Source organism: Hemiscyllium ocellatum, chromosome 11, assembly GCF_020745735.1.
Source record: "Hemiscyllium ocellatum isolate sHemOce1 chromosome 11, sHemOce1.pat.X.cur, whole genome shotgun sequence".
Classification (NCBI taxonomy): domain Eukaryota; kingdom Metazoa; phylum Chordata; class Chondrichthyes; order Orectolobiformes; family Hemiscylliidae; genus Hemiscyllium; species Hemiscyllium ocellatum.
In genome coordinates, this window is record NC_083411.1 from 56,845,948 (window position 1) to 56,863,158 (window position 17,211).

General features: G+C 44.3%; 1 protein-coding gene across 1 annotated transcript in view; it reads right to left on the bottom strand.

Moving 5' to 3' along the window:
* Positions 1-10,197: 10,197 nt before the first annotated feature.
* The window catches only part of LOC132820194 (sodium- and chloride-dependent neutral and basic amino acid transporter B(0+)-like), a gene marked incomplete at its 3' end in the record, with an annotated part of 42,499 nt that continues 35,485 nt past the window's right edge, over positions 10,198-17,211 (bottom strand). The window contains exons 10-12 of the mRNA XM_060832163.1: positions 15,852-15,951; positions 10,457-10,566; positions 10,198-10,362 (exon numbers count right to left, since the gene is read on the bottom strand). Of these exons, the coding sequence (XP_060688146.1) occupies positions 10,198-10,362; positions 10,457-10,566; positions 15,852-15,951 (375 nt within the window). The remainder of the gene's footprint in view (positions 10,363-10,456; positions 10,567-15,851; positions 15,952-17,211) is intronic.

Below are 17,211 nucleotides of genomic sequence, written 5' to 3' on the forward strand. Positions count from 1 at the left end.
TGTCCCTGACTGACTGCCAAGTCTGAATAGCCTAGCAATGCACACGTTGCAGCAACTTTTGTCTGCAGCATAGGGATCGAAGCTCAGCTCTTGCCCATATCCTTCAGTCTCTTCAACTGCGAGTAGTTGTTTCCAATTCACCTGTTCATACCTTCTGCAAGGCGCAGATTCGCGCTGAAAACGGCAGGGTCACCAGGTTCTTTTATGATTCTTTTCCCTGGGTAACTCTTAAGGCCTCCTACTACCTACAAACTTTGCCTTACACAGAGGACAGTGCTACACAAAGGATTTCTGTCCTGACCTGTATAGATTGTACTCACAACTCGTTACCCGTGTCATTCACCATGTGCCCGAACTAAATGATTACTCCTCTTTTTCTGGCCGGTAGGCAACGGACTGTATTCCTCTACCAGGTAATACTTCCTATTTCCTGCAGAGCATGACCTCAAACTTCCCTTTTTCCATTTCAGCTGCACTTCACCTGAAATATTCCACCTTCTGGAACTCAGTCGCTGCATTGGTAATCCGCATGTGATTGCTGGATGTTGATGCAGCAAACTCTCTTGTGAAATTCTATCATTCTCTATACTCCTCGTCACGATTTAAACAAAAAACATGTGTTTTTCCGGCGACCTAGCCCCACATCGGAGTGCAGTTCGGGGAAACACTGCTTTTCACCCGCTAGTAAACTTCACTTGATTCACCAAGCCCGGACGGCTTACCCGGGGATACTCACGGGCAGCCAAGCGGCAGCATTAACAGTGAGTCGCGCAGATTTGTGGTGAAATTGTGGGGGGCAGATTCGTAACAATTGGTTGCCCCTGAACTGGGAAGGGACTTGTGTTCTGCGCGCCCTCAGTATTCCACTCTTCGTCTCTGCACATAGGAGCTGACATCCTCTGCGGATGAGGACACTCTATTCATACCCTTCTTACGGGAGTATTCAATGGGATGTTACATGCATCTCAACTTACGTATTTTTTACTCTTACTCATCTGAATTACCCTTCATTCTCTGGCTTTTATCACGTTAAATAAGCTACAAGGATACCAGAAGCTTCCCTGAGAAGATCATGTTACACATCCATAAATATCACAGTCAAAAAGGGGGGTGCAAGCTCTAGCTGACAACACTCACACATCCACTCACTAACAATCAGATGATTTCGAGCTAGAACAGTGTTAACCTCCCTGCTAGCTGAGCAGCCCCTTGTGGCTCTCACTCTCTGTTTCACACAGATACGACGTCCGATATGCCCGCAGCACCTGCGCACTCTCTTTTGGCTATGCCACACGGCCCTTCACACACACAGATTCTTGCATACACAAGGATTATACTTGCACCTCTTGTTCTGTATCTCGTTCAGGGGGACAAGTCCCCTCAGGCAAACAGTCCAATTTCGTCCCACCGCAAATCTCCTAATTGCCCAGAGTTTTACATTACTCACCAGGGTCCCCGTGACAAAGGCCCCCTCTCCATAATCATCATCATCCCTTATACTGAACGGGCTGAAAACACATGGGGCAACGCATGTGAGAGTTGCCCAAGGCAGTAAGTCCGTTCACAACCGCTGGTGGGCCCCTGACTGCGGTAACATATGGAAAACTTGGGTGCAGGGTCTGAAGGGAGGATGACAATAACTGGCACCATTTCCCCCATTGCCCCAGGTCAGGGAGGCCAAACGTTGCCCTGAATTCAATTCAGGAGACTGAGCCCGACAAGGACGTGGGAAATGAGGGGGCGTAACAGAGCCCTGCTTTGCCCTACGTCTCTGCGTAGTGATAGGGTCGTTGTCCGTCAACACCGAACGGGGTCTGTTCTGTGATATCTTTGCTGGTATTTTGGGAATGCTTTTGGCTCTCTAACTTCTTCACTGACCCTTGTCCTGAGTGATCCACCTTGTTCACCATGGATTCCGCTGCGAGCAGGCGGGTAGTCGTAAAAGTAAGATTGTGCTCGTGGTTGATGTTTTACGTGCATTTTGTCTAAATTTGTCTTCAACCTTTGCCCTGGGGAACCCACCTAGGGTAATGAGTTCGAATCCCCTCTTGACATCACCTCCCAGCTGGACGAGGGGGAGATTATTGCGGGTCGTGAGGGAGGGTGTAGCCCGCTAAAGGGGGCCGTTGCTACTAGGCCAACCGTCCAAGCGCCTCTCCTCGCCACTAGTGTGGGGGAGGAGAATTAGGTCCCCTGGTCACATAGCAACTTTTGAGAGAGAAACCTGCCATGAGATAATTTAGGACCACGGACAGACGAGACGGCCTCGTTTGACCTTTTCTGAAATCTTATATGGCGGTCCCCACCAGATAGCTTCCCCACCACCCTCTCCCTGGATGCATGGGGGACCCTCAGGCTAAAACACGGGCAGGACGTACATGAATATCTGGGAAGAGCAGGGAACAATTCGCCTGAAGAGGAGCTTCAGCGATACGCAGGTGCCTTTTTTGCTGATGTTACCCATGCTTTCTGAGTTGCCTTTGTGTTTTTAAATTACCTCTCAACAATATTAACGAACAGCTCGGGGTTCTCCCCTACGTGCGAGTTATGCTGCGCACCCTGGGAAATTAGGGGGCCCCCTGCGCCATGTTTTTCGTAACCACACAGTGGAAATTTAGCTGCTCTATTGTCCTGTTGCCACGGGTCACCCATACTGCAGCAGAGCCGACCCTGTATGTTCGTGATCTCACACCCGACAACTTTCTGGTTTGTCATTTACATAGTGTACACGCTGCAGTTGTTACAGTTCCTGCGCGATGCGTGGTGCATTCACCCATGTCCAGCTCATCTGAAGTGATTACCTACTTTATATTCCTCCTGTTTTTCGGTTTGCCTCCTAAGGAAGTAACCTGCGCATATGACAATCTGTTTTAATCACCTGTGGTGACAGTAGACATAGTTTGCCTTCCCCTATACGGTGTACTATTTCTCCCCTTTTAACTGTTGTCAATCCTTTTACCCCTCTAGGGGGTCACCCTATTTTTTCGATAGAGCTCTAGGCCGGATATTTTTACTCTTCAACATTGGTTATTTAATGTGCATGACGACGTTTTTGCGCCTGCAGCTGCTAGTGCAGATGCACAGCAAGTTATAACCGAGACTCGTACTATCTTGCATTTTCATCATTGTCCCGAAATTTATCTGCCCTGTATAGTGCTATTTCCCACTTGACAGCAGCCTATCCTACTGAATGTCTTCCACAGCCTGCGCACGTTTGCTTTTTAACTTTTCCTGATTAAGAAATGCTGCTACTTGATATCTTTTGCGTGACTGCTTTTCCGCAGTTACCTCTCCCAACACTGAATCAGTGGGGTACTTGCATTTTTTCAACTTTTTCTGACTCTTTAAAATAAGAGGAACAATTCCCCTACAGGATGGTCTATTTCCCCCTGTTTCAATTGCCTTTTGTGGCAGCCCGTGGTCAGGGACCTTTTTTCTCTCTGATTGGAGTTCACAAACTGCTCTGGCCTCCTTTGTACAAGGTACTATTTCTTCCTTTTAGACGGGACCATTCCTTTTACCTCACACTGGGGTCACTCTGTTTTTTAGGTGACGGCTTCGTACAGGTCCATGAGCTATGAGAAAGGTTAGGGGTTAAGCCTACCTTCACTTTTTTACCATTGCCCTGATTGATGTCTGGTTTCTCCAGTTCTGTTGCACAACTGGGTGGGGGGCAGTCTTAGTGAATGCATTGGACATTTCGCACTGGCCCCCTCTTTCTTTTACTAGATGACTAAAGACTTCACATCCAGGAGTACTGGCATGGTGATGTCTGTTGAGTCTAATAGCAAGGAGCTTTTCGAGATCAGCTCACCCAATGGCTCCGCCTTCACAGGAATGTGCTAATGGCGGTTGTTAAATACAATGCTTTTCTTTCCCATACTAGTAGGATGTTTTCTGGCTGATTTCACCAAATGCCACCCTGGGGATGGCAGGACTCTTTTCACCACATTTCTGCAGCCCCATCTCCCTGGTTTAAATGTAATGTGGTATCATTACTTTTCAACCGAACCCCCCATACGCTGGGCTCTGCACTCCTCAACAGATGCCTGCGCCGCCACCAACTCTGAGTACACGACAGCCTGCGTGTGATCTCCTACAAACGGGGAGGGACATATGGAGTACATGCTGTAAGGTGACTTCCATTCATGAACCGTGGAGCCGGTTTTCCGTGCGGCCGGTTGCATTAAGTGACTCACGCCTCCCGATGGGAAGCCAGGCGAGTGGGGATCTGGCGGTTATTCTCTCCAATGATGCACTACCACCTCTGAATGGGCTACGGGTGCAGGCGTACTAAATACTATCTCTCCGGTGCATGCCAGCGGTCTCAATGGCTTTCTTTCGAGTTCATCCGATCGCGTCGCCCACGGTGGTGCGCTACGGTTCTGCTCTTGATGCTACTCAGTACTAACTTTTCTCCTTTATAAACAATGAATGTGGTCTGGTTGTCCAAGGAGTCCCTACTTATTTTGCCCATTGACCTGGGGATATGTGAATTGATCCTTTCATACAGTGGGAGGTTGAGATGTACTGTGGGCCCGGGACTCGAAACACTGCTGTTCACACAAGCGATTTTTACATAATCTCCAGTACTCCCGGTTGGCTTCAGCTGGTCTCGAGGGCCACAGAACACACTATTGAGCCGGTTGCCACTGCCTGTGTCCGTTCTTGACGGCGGTGAAACGGATGTCGGTATCTACAATTCAATGCAGTACGACTGGTTAGCCAATGACGGGTACGATCCCTCGGGCGAGGGACAACCTAAGACAGGCACAGTCGCGCATTGACATCGGAACTGGTGGCCCACGTTCGTCATGATTTAATAAGATCTCTGGCCTCTGTCTTCCGTGTCGGACGTCTGGACTGAGCTGCTGGCCTGTGGAGCATTCTGATCTGCGGGAACACCGGGACACAGTACAGTTTCTCACTGGGTTTCCGCTCGCTAGCAGGTACCTAGCTGCTGGTAGTGTGCTAATCCTATTCCGTTTCACAATTTACAGAACATGTTTACACTTGGGTGTTCTTTGGACTACAGACTTGCGTTCTGCGGACACCTTACTTATTTTAATTCCTCCACTCCAAATCTCTTGTGACTGTTATGTACTCGCGTACAGTGCTCTGTTTGTCTTTTTGCCATGCTTGACTAATTCTGTGCTTTTGTCATTTCCGCAGAAGCCTGCCGGAGTTGTTTTATCTATTAACTTAGATTTGCATGTAGTTTTAATTATCTATTTGTAAATTGTGTTGCGGCGTGTTGCGTAGGGCACCCTTCATCCCAACATGACTGTCTCCCTAGAACCGGTGATTCTGGTAAAGACAACGTGCTCGGATACAACAAAGGGACGTCTGTGGGGGCGTCTGCCGGCACACCAGACCCCGGTCGCCTCGTGGTGTTGCGTTTCTTACGGCATGGGATGGTGTGGCCTCAATAGAGGCCAAGGGAGGGAGTGTTGGGGTAGTTGTACAAGTGGGGTGGGCACACTAGATCTAGGGAGGGTAAAAACTATAACTGTAACAAGTGCTTCTAATACCAGGCTTGAAATGGTTAAACTATCATGATCACTGAACTGGAAACTGCTGGCCTCCTAATCTGATCAGAGGCTAGCTGATAGACAGCCTGTTAATTGCACCTCTGGAATTTGTAACTGGTAGACATTGTTAATTGGATTATTTGAGGTGTCAATTGAACCATCGAAACTACTCACTTAAATCGTAATGAACTATTGTTTCTGGTAAACCACTAATTAAATAAGCGGGACCAGTGGCCCCACAATGTCTACGGGACTGCCCGCTCCGAGGCAAACAGACAGACAGCTCAAACCATCCAACCAGAGAGCGGAACGCTTTGCCCGGGAACGAGTAGCCAACAGGAAGGCCAGACGTGGACATCTGACCGGGAACACTGGCCAGCGAGGGGTATAACTGGGGCGAATTTGAGCAGAAGGGTTAGAACGCCTTCTCCAATGAATTGCATGCTGTAGAATTCATTGTACAGTTTGCCAGTTTTGATTCTGTAAAATAAACGGTGCTCTGCTCCAAACTAAAGAAGCTGGTGCGGTCTCTCCTTCCAAAGAACTCGCAAAGACTGGAACCCCGAGGTTCCGGCCTAACACCTGTTAGCTCTCTTGAATTGAAATAATTACAGTTTAATTTATCAGTCCAACCTGTAGTTGGTTTCTGCTTTGTTCTTGCCTGCTTTAACTAGTTACCTTTCCCAACCAATCTCAAATTGATCTTTTTCTTCACTATTTCCCTGGGTCCCACTATTCCCCCCCCCCCACCTTACTAGTTTAAATCCTCCTGAGCAGCTCAAGCAATTTTCCCTGCCAGTATATTCATCCCCTTCCAATTCAGGTGCAATCCATCCTTCTTGTGGAGGTCACTTCTACCCCAGAAGAGATTTCATTGATCCATTAATGTAAACCCTTCTCCCCTGCACTATCTCCTCAGCCACACATTCATCTGCTCTTTCCTTCTATTCATACCCTCATTAGCTTGTAGTACCAGGGTTATTCCACATATTGCTACCCTAGAGAACCTCCTCTTGAATTCCTGCCTAAGCGTCTATATTGTCCCTTTAGAATCTCATCCTTTTCCCTTCCTATATCATTAGTTCCAAAGTGTACAATGACCTCCTGCTGGTCCCTCTCCCCCTTGAGAACATTCGGCACTCTCTCCAACATATCCTTGATCCTGGCAACACACCATTCTGATTTTTCACTGTTGGCCCCAGAAGTGTCTGTCTATGCCTCTGACTAGAAAGTCCCCTCTCACAATTGATCTCTTGGAACCTGACGTACCCCTCATTACATTGAGAACCAGCCTCCGGACCAGAAATTTGGCTGTTCGTGCTACATTCCCCGGAAAGTCCATCACCCCCTACATTTTCCAAAACAGCATACTTGTGTGAGATGGGGACAGCCACAGAAGACTCCTGTACTACCTGCCTACCCATCCTAATTTTCCTGGAGTTAACCCATCTACCTGAATGTTTCTGCGGCTTTTCTCGCTTCCTATAACTGCCACCCGTCATATTCCCTAGCTCTTGTAAATTCCTTATTGCCTCTAACTGCTGGTCCAACCGAACCATGCGATCTGATAGGATTCACAATCAAAGACACTTCCTGCAGAAGTAACCATCAGTAACATGGAAATGCTCCCTAAACTCCCACATCTGATAGGAAGAGCACCTCACTCAACTAAAGGTCATCGTTGCTCCTTCACAATCTACAGACCCAGAAAATAGCACCATCTTTTTGCTCTTAAAAAAAAACACTGCTCCATGCTAACTTAGTACCTATGGTTTATATTTTTAAAATTTAATCAAGAGACCGATCTCAATAAAAGATATAATTAAGAAAGAACCCAATCTATTCACTACTGTAAATTTACAGCAAGATTACAAGTACAAACTATGCACATGTCTGTTCCTGTGCTGTGAGCTCACCCACACAGGTTCCTCTAAGGTCAGCTGTGAATTTCACTGTTTGTTAAATTTTCCTAAATGCACTCTAATGTCCAGAGATACATGAACTCAAACAGCAAAAGCAGTGATAGTGCAGATTCACTGCTGTGTCAGACAGCAGGGTCAGTCTTTCTCTGACCCTGTGGTCACTGCCTTTGTCTGTCATCCTCCTTTTAAAAGTGCCATTGTTTTGATCTTTTATTGCAGAATCATTCGGTGTACTAGAGACAGCGCTGAATAATCACTGAAATGGGAATAATGTCCAGGGTTATGGGAAAAAGCCGGGGGAATAATACTAAGGCCTTCTGCACATTCAGAGGGCTGGTACAGGCATGATGGGCTGAATGGCTTCTTTCTGCACCATAACAACTCAGATTCTGTGAACTTTGTGTAGTTGAGACAGACAAATCATAACTTTGGTCTTATATAGAACAGTACGGTACAGACACTAATCCTTCAGTCCACAATATTGTACCGAACATGATGCAAAATTAAACTATTTTCTTCTGCCTGCCATTGGTTCACATCCCTTCATTCCTTGCATATTCATGTCTTTAATTAAAAGTTCCTAAATGCCTTTATCATATCTGCCTCCACCCCACCCCGGCAGCCTGTTCCAGACTCCTGCCACTCTTTGTGTAAAAAAACTTGCCCCTCACATCTCCTTTGAACTTTTGCCCTCTCACCTTAAATGCTTCTCTTAGTATTTTTGAACTGTGGGGGGGAAAAAGATTTTGACTGTCAACCCTATCTATCCATCTCATAATTTTGTAGGCTTCTATCAGCTGCTCCAGAGAAAACAACCTGAGTTTTTCTAGCCTCTCCTTAGAGCTCATACCCTCTAATCCAAGCCTCATCCTGGTAAACCTCTTCTACACCCTCTCCAAAGCCTCCACATCCTTCTTGTAATGTGGCGACTAGAATTAAATGCAATAGTCGTCATGCAGCCTAAGCAAAGTCTTATAAAGCTGTAACATGACCTCCTGATTCTTGTACTCAGTTCCCTGAGCAATAACGGCAAGTACGCCATAAACTTTCTTTATCACCCTACTTGTGACGATTTGTTTTGATCTGTTTTTGATGCTGAAATGAGCTTCTGACAACATTTTCATAACACCACTAAAACCATATATTTTTGCCTGCATCATCTGATTCGATTCCTCTGTAGTTACAGAAATCCTCTGTTGCAAAAATCCACACCCATGCAGTCATGCCATTGGCACTTGGCTATTCAAATAGCAAATCGAGAGTTTGATGTTGGAAAAGCACAGCAGGTCAGGCAGCATCCAAGGAGCAGGAGAATCGACATTTTTGGCTAAAGCCCTTCCTCACGGCTTTAGCCCGAAACATTAATTCTCTGTTCCTTGGATGCTGCCTGACCAGCTGTGCTTTTCCAGCACCACACTCTTGACTCTGACCTCCAGCATCTGCAGTCCTCACTTTCTCCTATTCAAGTAACAACTCAGCAGACCTCCCAAATCCGACCCTCTGTGAACTTAATAATTCAAATCTGTGCTCTTAATTACATCAAGCCCTGATCATCGATCATTCCTTTCTCACTAATTCATATTGGCTCCTGCTTCAGTAAGTACTCAAGTTTAACATTCTCCTGCTAGTTTCCAAATCTTTCCATGGTCTTGGCTCACCCTTTCCTGGAAATCTCTGTGACATGTGTGGTTGTCTAAATCAAGCATTTTGAACCCTTGCTGTTTAAATAGTTTGACCATTTGTAGATGGCCCCTCAGTTGCTGAATTACGGGATTTTGGAATTCCTTCCTCAAAACTCACTGTCTCCCTGCCTTTTCTCTCATTGAAAGCATGAAGAAACAAAATGTGAGATTGATCTTGACAAACCTGTACTGAAACCAGGAAATGTTCCACGTGGACTTTATTCGAAAACTACTGAATCCCACCACCTAATGCCACTACTTGTTATTACAACCAGACAAACGTAAAGATCTGCAATGCAGAAGACACCATTCTGAAACTGAGAGCTAGTTTTGAAACAGTCCAAACTCCAACTTTGTAAGGTGCATAAATAGTGTATGAATTGATTGAGAATTTAATGAAATCAACCTAACAATCTGTGATCCATGACTGAAATACAAAATATAGAGTTTAGTGGACCTTTTGTTTATATTTGTTAAATTAAGGTGACCTCCATTTTCCAAGGTACTGCAACACCCTGATATGTTCATATTTGTGATGTGTTCCAATAGTGCAATTCTTTTATTATTTTAAAACCTATCTTTGTTTTAATTGCATAAATGTGATAAATTATGTTTTTTTGTAACATTGAAATAACCATAGTCCTATCAGATCACAGGGCTGCTCTCTCAACAGAGAGCGAGGTGATTGATGGTGGTTTAACCTGAGGATCAAGGGGAGAGTTCCAGAAGGAGAGTTCATCACAGTAACCTCAGCTGGTACAGGGATTGGCATCACTCAGCATCACCAACTCACCCATCCAACCAACTGAGCTGACCGATCCACTTTCTTTTAGTTGTATATTCAAACATTCACAGATACTACTTCCAGTCCACTCCAGCTTTAGTGCCTGAACCAAGATGGTATCACGGTGGACTGAACTGAGCATAAGTGAAAGGACAACAAAAAGACATTTTGATTTTGAAACAATGTGCTTTGCATTGCATCTATCATGATCCAAAACCTAATTTTATGTTCTGTGTTCCTTAATCTTTAAAAGATTTCAAAGCATCCCTCACCTGCCACAAGGTGGGGCCCTCAGCTTGGACAACTCTCACCACAGCCATGATGGGGATCCACATAATACAGAAGATGGTCATACACCAGCCCAGTGCTCCTGACCAGACAGGGTATTCAACAGATCCATATCTTAGTGGGGCAAATGTTGTCAAGGACCAGATTAAGACTGCCTGAATGTGGATAAGATACAAAACTAAATCAGAAACAGAATGAGAGATTGGGTATTTTCAGTTTAAATCAAAATAATGTGTAACAGCTTCTTACCACCAGCAAACACGGAGAGATCAGAATCCAACACATTCTCCACCACAGCCAGAAGAGCCAAGTCCTTTCCCCAATCATCATCTCAATGTCCTTGATGAATCTGTTTGTCCCTGTGAACAACAAGGAAGAAGAGAGACACCATCACTCACTCTGTCCTGTCTTTAGGGCAGCTTGTTTACTGTTGAAGTACATCTTGTACAGGGTGGCACTGATGAACAGGTTAACCCAGAGAAGGGATTGCTCCAGATTTCAAACAGGATAAGGAAATTGATTCTTGTCACCAACTGATTGATCTTTCTCTCTCATTTTAGTAACAAGGGTCTGTCCATCCCAGCACAAATTGGAAACATAAGCTTTTCCTGGAATGAGTTCTTCTTGGGCGATGAAGGTAACTTAGAATTTGAAACACAAACAGATCAATCATGACCGTATTGATGGTGGAGCAGGCTTGAGGGGCTGAATGGGTCTATTTCTGCTAAGGACTTGTAAAATATGAAAGTGAAGAGTTCACAACAAACCCTAAATATAGAAACATGTGAACAACAGCAAAAATAGGCTAATTTTCTCTAATCTTTTAACAAATCACTTGTTAGGGATACGATTAATACTGATAGAAACCAATGAAGGGTAAAGAGTTGGGTGTTTCCAATGTAAAGAACAGGGGTATAAGTGTAATTAATTAAAACTTATAAAATACACCATTGAGTTAAATGCAATAGAGATGACCACTTAGGTGATATGTTGCAGCTGTAGCATGTGGTTGCTGCTGGATTCCTAAAGAAATCCAGTTATATCGGATCAGCTCAAACATTTGATATAGTACCACACATGAGGCTCCTTAATAACCTGAGAGCCCATTGTGCTGGGTGTACAGTGTGACCATGGATAGTGAATTGGTGAGCTGATAGAAGATCGACAGCAGTATCTTGTCGGGATCTGGATGATGTGAGCTTGGCAAGGTTTATTCGAGAATTGGATGAGAACTGTAGCAATTCTGATGTCGGGAAGACCATTTTTTTTTATTCTTTCAGTAAGCAATGAGCTGAATCTGTCACTCAGCAGTGATGAGTTCCTAATTAATGGGATTATTCCCTATTAAGCAGCAAGCTAATGGTACAACACGCCTAACTAATATTCAGCTTCCTATCTTAAACTCACCTAACAAGCTCAACATTGAGAAAACTTGACCTGGAGATTAGAGTGGGGATCTCGTGAATTCAGCTTGTTACCTGCTCCAAATGACCTAAATATTAGGCACTGAGGTCTCAGAGAATACTCCAAGGATGCCAGCCACATACACTTTACATTCATGGTATTGGATCTGATATGTGCCATTCTCTGATATCTTGCTGGGCCATCTCAGAAAATTTCTACACTTCAGTACTGCACCACAGTCTGCCCCAGTGACTATCATTGTAATGCCTCGGCCAGCACACCCAAGAGCATGAACCCAGGCTGCATCTCCAGGCTGGTCACTTGCTGTCCCAATTCTCACTCATTCTGAGCTGGCCTGGATGCTCACAACACCTCTCCCTTGCCTTGCCTTTTGCCTTTGTGTGTTTGCTACCTCAGCCAGGGATATTATTCCAGTCGCTCCTTGCCATTTAGTGCAGACACAAAGGAAGGAATCTTGTTGTGGTTGTCAACAGGACTCTGTCAAATCAAGGAGGGTGTAATGGGGTGCTGGCACAGTAAGTCATGGGCAGTCTCTGATACCAATTCCATGTGCTTAGACATGGGCAACCAGCTGCTCAGGGTGGTCAACATTAGTGTTTACTCCACGTAAGGGGTTAGGAACTGAATGAAGGTCAGCCCACCACCTGGCTTGAGTCTTTCTGCTCTACTGTGGGCTGCTTACTTCCTGAAATGAGACAGAGGCAGGTATTAATGGAGATGAAAGGACGTGTCCCAATTGTTACTGTAGGTGCAGCTGGGAGGTATCCTGAGTGAACAAGCAGTGCAGAGGGACTGCAGGATTAATGGTGTCTGGGATTGGGGTAGGTGTGAGTGAGCGGAGGGGGACAGATTGCAAGCTGTAGTGAGATTGGTAGGGCATGAGACTCAGTGGAAGGTGGGTATAGCAAGAGAGTTACGGTGAGGGTGAGATAACAAACATGGTAGCACTTACTAGCAAAGTGGAGAAGATCATTGACTTCCTTCTTTCACTGCTGGGTATTCCTCCAGATGGCTGAGATTGCACTGATCCAGGTGGCAACCTCGGACCAGGTTGTCATGTCATGCCCTGATCTTACCAATCCAGGGGTAAGAAGAAATCCCACCTCAACACCACACTATGCAGTAGAACCTTTAGATCCCTACCCATCAGGCAGGACACTCCTTCCCCCTGCCTGCCTGCTATGTCTGGGATCAATATAAGTAACACTGTAGGGTTGTTCTAGACTGACAGTGTTTGTATGGATACTTAACGGGCTTTTAATGAAGTTGTAACCACAACATATGGAGCTGCCAGTGTTGGCCTGGGTGGACAAGGTCAGAAGTCACATGGCACCACATTATAGTCCAAAAGGTTTATTTGAAATCAAATGCTTTCGGAGCACTGCCCCTTCGTCAGGTGAAGTAAAGAGAAGCACACAGACACAGAGTTTATAATCAGAGAGATCAAAATATCATACAAGTGGTGTGAGTGGAGTGTTGACAGACTGAATAATAGGTCTCTGCAGGTGATCAAGAGTGTCAGATGGTGTGAATAAAGTGTCAACAGCTGAATAGCAGGTGAAGGGATGATCTATAATCTGATTCATTAAGGAAGAGAGATAATTACAAAATATTAAAAATAAGGTAGTTCTGGAGACAAACCAAATGACTGGAATAACATGGTAGGTATAAGAGTCACACGCCGAGGGTCTAACCAAAGTAACAAGTACTAATCCAAAACTGTACACATTAAATAAGGTAGAGAGATCATAATAAGTTATCAAGGTGATGGTGTCAAAACTGGACAGTAAGGAAGATCTTACAGGTACAGAACAGTGTAATGGGGTCACATGTAGTACGACTTGTAACCAAGATCGTGGTTGAGGCCATCTTCATGGCTACAGAACTCAGCTATTGGTTTCAGCTCAGTAATTCTGTGCTATTGTGGTCCTCAAGATACAAAACAACACAGAATTATTGTGAGGTAGCAGTGCTAACCACTGGGCCACTGTGCCACCCAAAGTGGGGACATTTTCAGGATGGCAACCTGTAACTGTATGACAGAGATTAGAGCTAGGGCCTCGATTATGACTGGAATGAAGAAAGTAAATATACAATCACCAAGTTTCCAGATCACAAAAATAGGTGGGAGGGCATTTGGTGAGGATGACACAAAGATTCTATTGAGAGATACAACAGGTTATGTGAAAGAACAAAAACTAGCCAGGTAGAATATAAAGTGGAAAAATGTGAGTAATACACTTTGGCGGGAGGAATAGAGGAGTTGAATATTATTTGACTGAAAAGACTGCAGAAAGCTGCAGCACAGAAGGATTTGGGGTTCCTTGTGCATAAATCTGAAAAGCCTGGCCTTTAAATTTTATGGGTATGAGGGAAGGAAAATGGATAGTTGGCCTTTATTTCAAAGCAAACAGAATACAAAAATAGGTAAGCTTTGTTATAAATGTTCAAGGCACTAGTGAGACCATGGCTGGAATATTCGGAACAGTTTCTATTCCTCCATGGGATGAGGATGCCACTGGCTCAGTAGAATTTATCGTCCATCCCAGAGAGCAGTTAAGAGTCAACCATACTGCTATGTGTCCAGAGTCACATGTTGTCCAGACCAGGTAAGGATAGCAGTTTCTTTCCCTGAAGGACATTAGCAAACCAGAGGGGTTTTTTCAATCATTGACATTGATTCAAGGTCATAATTGGACTCTTAATTCTAGATTTTTATTGAATTCAATAAAACGGGGCAGCACAGTGATTCAGTGGTGAGCAATGTTGCCTCACAGCACCACGGACCTGGGTTCAAATCCAGCCTCAGGTGGCTGTCTGTGTGGATTTTGCACATTCTCCCCATGTCTGTATGGGTTTCCTCCAGGTGCTCCAGTTTCCTCCCACAGTCCAAAGTTATGCAGCTTGGTTGGACTGGCCGTGCTAATTTCCTCTATAATGTCCACGGATGTGCAGGCTAGGCTGGTTAGGCATGGGAAATGCATGATTACGGGGATAGGGTAGGGGTCTGGGTCTGGGTAGGATGCTCATCAAAGAGTTGGTGTGCACTCGTTGGGCCAAATGGCCCGCTTCCACATTGCAGAGATTTTATGATTCAAATTGCACCATTTGCCATGATGGGATTCGAGCCTGGATCCCTAAGGCAGTACCTGGGTTAACAATCCAGCGATTATATCATCAGGTCATCATCTCCCCCTCAAAAAAAATATATTGGCTTTGGAGGCAGTCCAAAGAAGGTTCATGAGATTAATTTCGGATATGGAGAGATTTTCTTTTCAGGAGTGTTCGAGTAGTTTGGGCTTGAGCTCTTTTGAATTTCGTGGAATAAGAGGCGATCTATTTTGAAAAGTATATGATTGTTAACGATTGTGCTTGATCAGATATAGGAATAGAGGCTGTTTTCACTTATGCTAGAGTCTGGGACCAGAAGGCATCTCCTGAGAACCAAGAGGTTACATATTTAAGACAGAGATGAGGAAGACTTTTTGCTCTTAGAGTGCAGTGGTATTCTTTTTACCACAGAGTGCTGTTGAGGCTAGGTATATAAGTCTATTCATGTAAGATAGATTGTAAATCAGGAAAGGAATCAAACATTGTGGGGAAATGGTAGGAAAGTGGAGTGAAGGATAGTCAAATCAGCCATGACCTCATTGAATGGTGGCGCAAAATCAGTGGGGTGAATGGCCTACTTCAACTCCTCTGTCTTATGGTCTCATTGTCTTAAGTACTTATATTGCTATAAAACTCATACTTACACAGTCTGGGCTCTGTGCTGCCTCACTACATACAACAAACACACAGTAACTGCAAGCTGGCTGCTAATATTATCACTGCTACTGAAGGTCAGTCAGGAACCTTTGTACATCACATATTTGTGAAGCAATCTAACAGCAGAAAGATAAACTCCCTATGTGATCTTGGATTTGTGCAATAATACAAGTATCAGCAATTAACAAGACAATGACTGTAGTAAAATTGGCTGAAATCCAGCAAAAACAAGTGGATCCTGAGTGAAGGATGCAAAAAATGATGTTGTGTGTTTCATGCTGGTTTCTGGAACCAATTAGGTTTCATTGTCAGGAAGAGCAAGTGAATTCTGATACACGTCTGCCAGCATCTGATTCATTTGGTCTGATTTTATTAAAGAAACCTTAATTTTCACAAAGTACTTTAAATTTAATATGTTTATTTGTTTCGGTCTCTTTTATGATTGACTGACCATAGATCCAGCTGAGACCGATGAGTTGCAGGAGAGCTGTTATAACGAGAATCCAGTCCGTAACGTAATGATCCATTAAATTTAGCCAGTAAATCCCAGCCTAAAATTAAATGGAAAATTCAAAAATGTTACACAGGAAAATGATCGTACTCTTACTTTCAAATTCAGACTTTGATGAGATTTGAAAAATGTATACATGTAAGTGCTTATAATAAAAGCACAATTCTAACTAAAGCAAATTCAGAAGTCACAATGTCAGGTTATATTCCAACAGATTTATTTGAAATCACAAGCTTCTTCATCAGATGATGAAGGAGCAGTGCTCTGAAAGCTTCTGATTTCAAATAAACCTGTTGGATTATAGCCTGACATCGTATGACTTCTGAAATTGTCCACTCCAGTCCAACATTGTCACTTCCACATCATAACTAAAGCAAAATACTACAGATGCTGGAAATCTGAAACAAACACAGAAATTCCTGGAAAAAATCAGCAGGTCTGGCAGTATCTGTGGAGAAAGAAACTAACATATTGATTCCAGTCTGGTACAACTCATCTTCAGAACTGTTCCAACACAATTCTAACTCGATGCTCAATATTCCCTCATTCATTTGTGTGTGGGATTCAATTATGTTGCTGTTCCCTCTTCTCCATTCTCACCTGAAAGTCATTTTTGAAATGGGGAGATCAGAATTTACCTGCAGTGTTCCAAATGTGATCTCACGTGATCAAATAAGTGAAGAGGTTACCTCAGAGTCCAATTGGACCTTGATCAGCTGGGCCAATGGGCTGAGGAGTGACAGATGGGGTTTAATTTAGATAAATGTGAGGTGCTGCATTTTCGAAAAGTAAGTTAGGGCAGAATTTATACACTTAATGTTAAGGTCCTGGGGAGCGTTGTTGAACAAAGAGACCTTGGGGCGCAGTTTCATGCAGAAGGTGGTGTGTGTATGGAAGTTTTGGAGGCTGGTATAATTACAACATTTAAAAGGCTTTTGGATGGATATATAAATAGGAATAGTCTAGAGTGATATGGGCCCAATGCTGGCAAATAAGACTACATTAATTTAGGATATCTGATACCATGGATGAAGGATCTGTTTCTGTGCTGTACATCTCTGACTTTATGACCCTATGGGCGGCATGGTGGCTCAGTAGTTAGCACTACTGCCTCACAGCGCCAGAGACCCAGGTTCAATTCCCGCCTCAGGCAACTGTCTGTGTGGAGTTTGCACATTCTCCCTGTGTCTGCGTGAGCACTCTCCGGGTGTTCTGGTTTCCTCCCACACTCCAAAAATGTGCAGGTTAGGTGAGTTGGCCATGCTAAATTGTCTGTAGTGTTAGGTGTAGGGGAATGGGT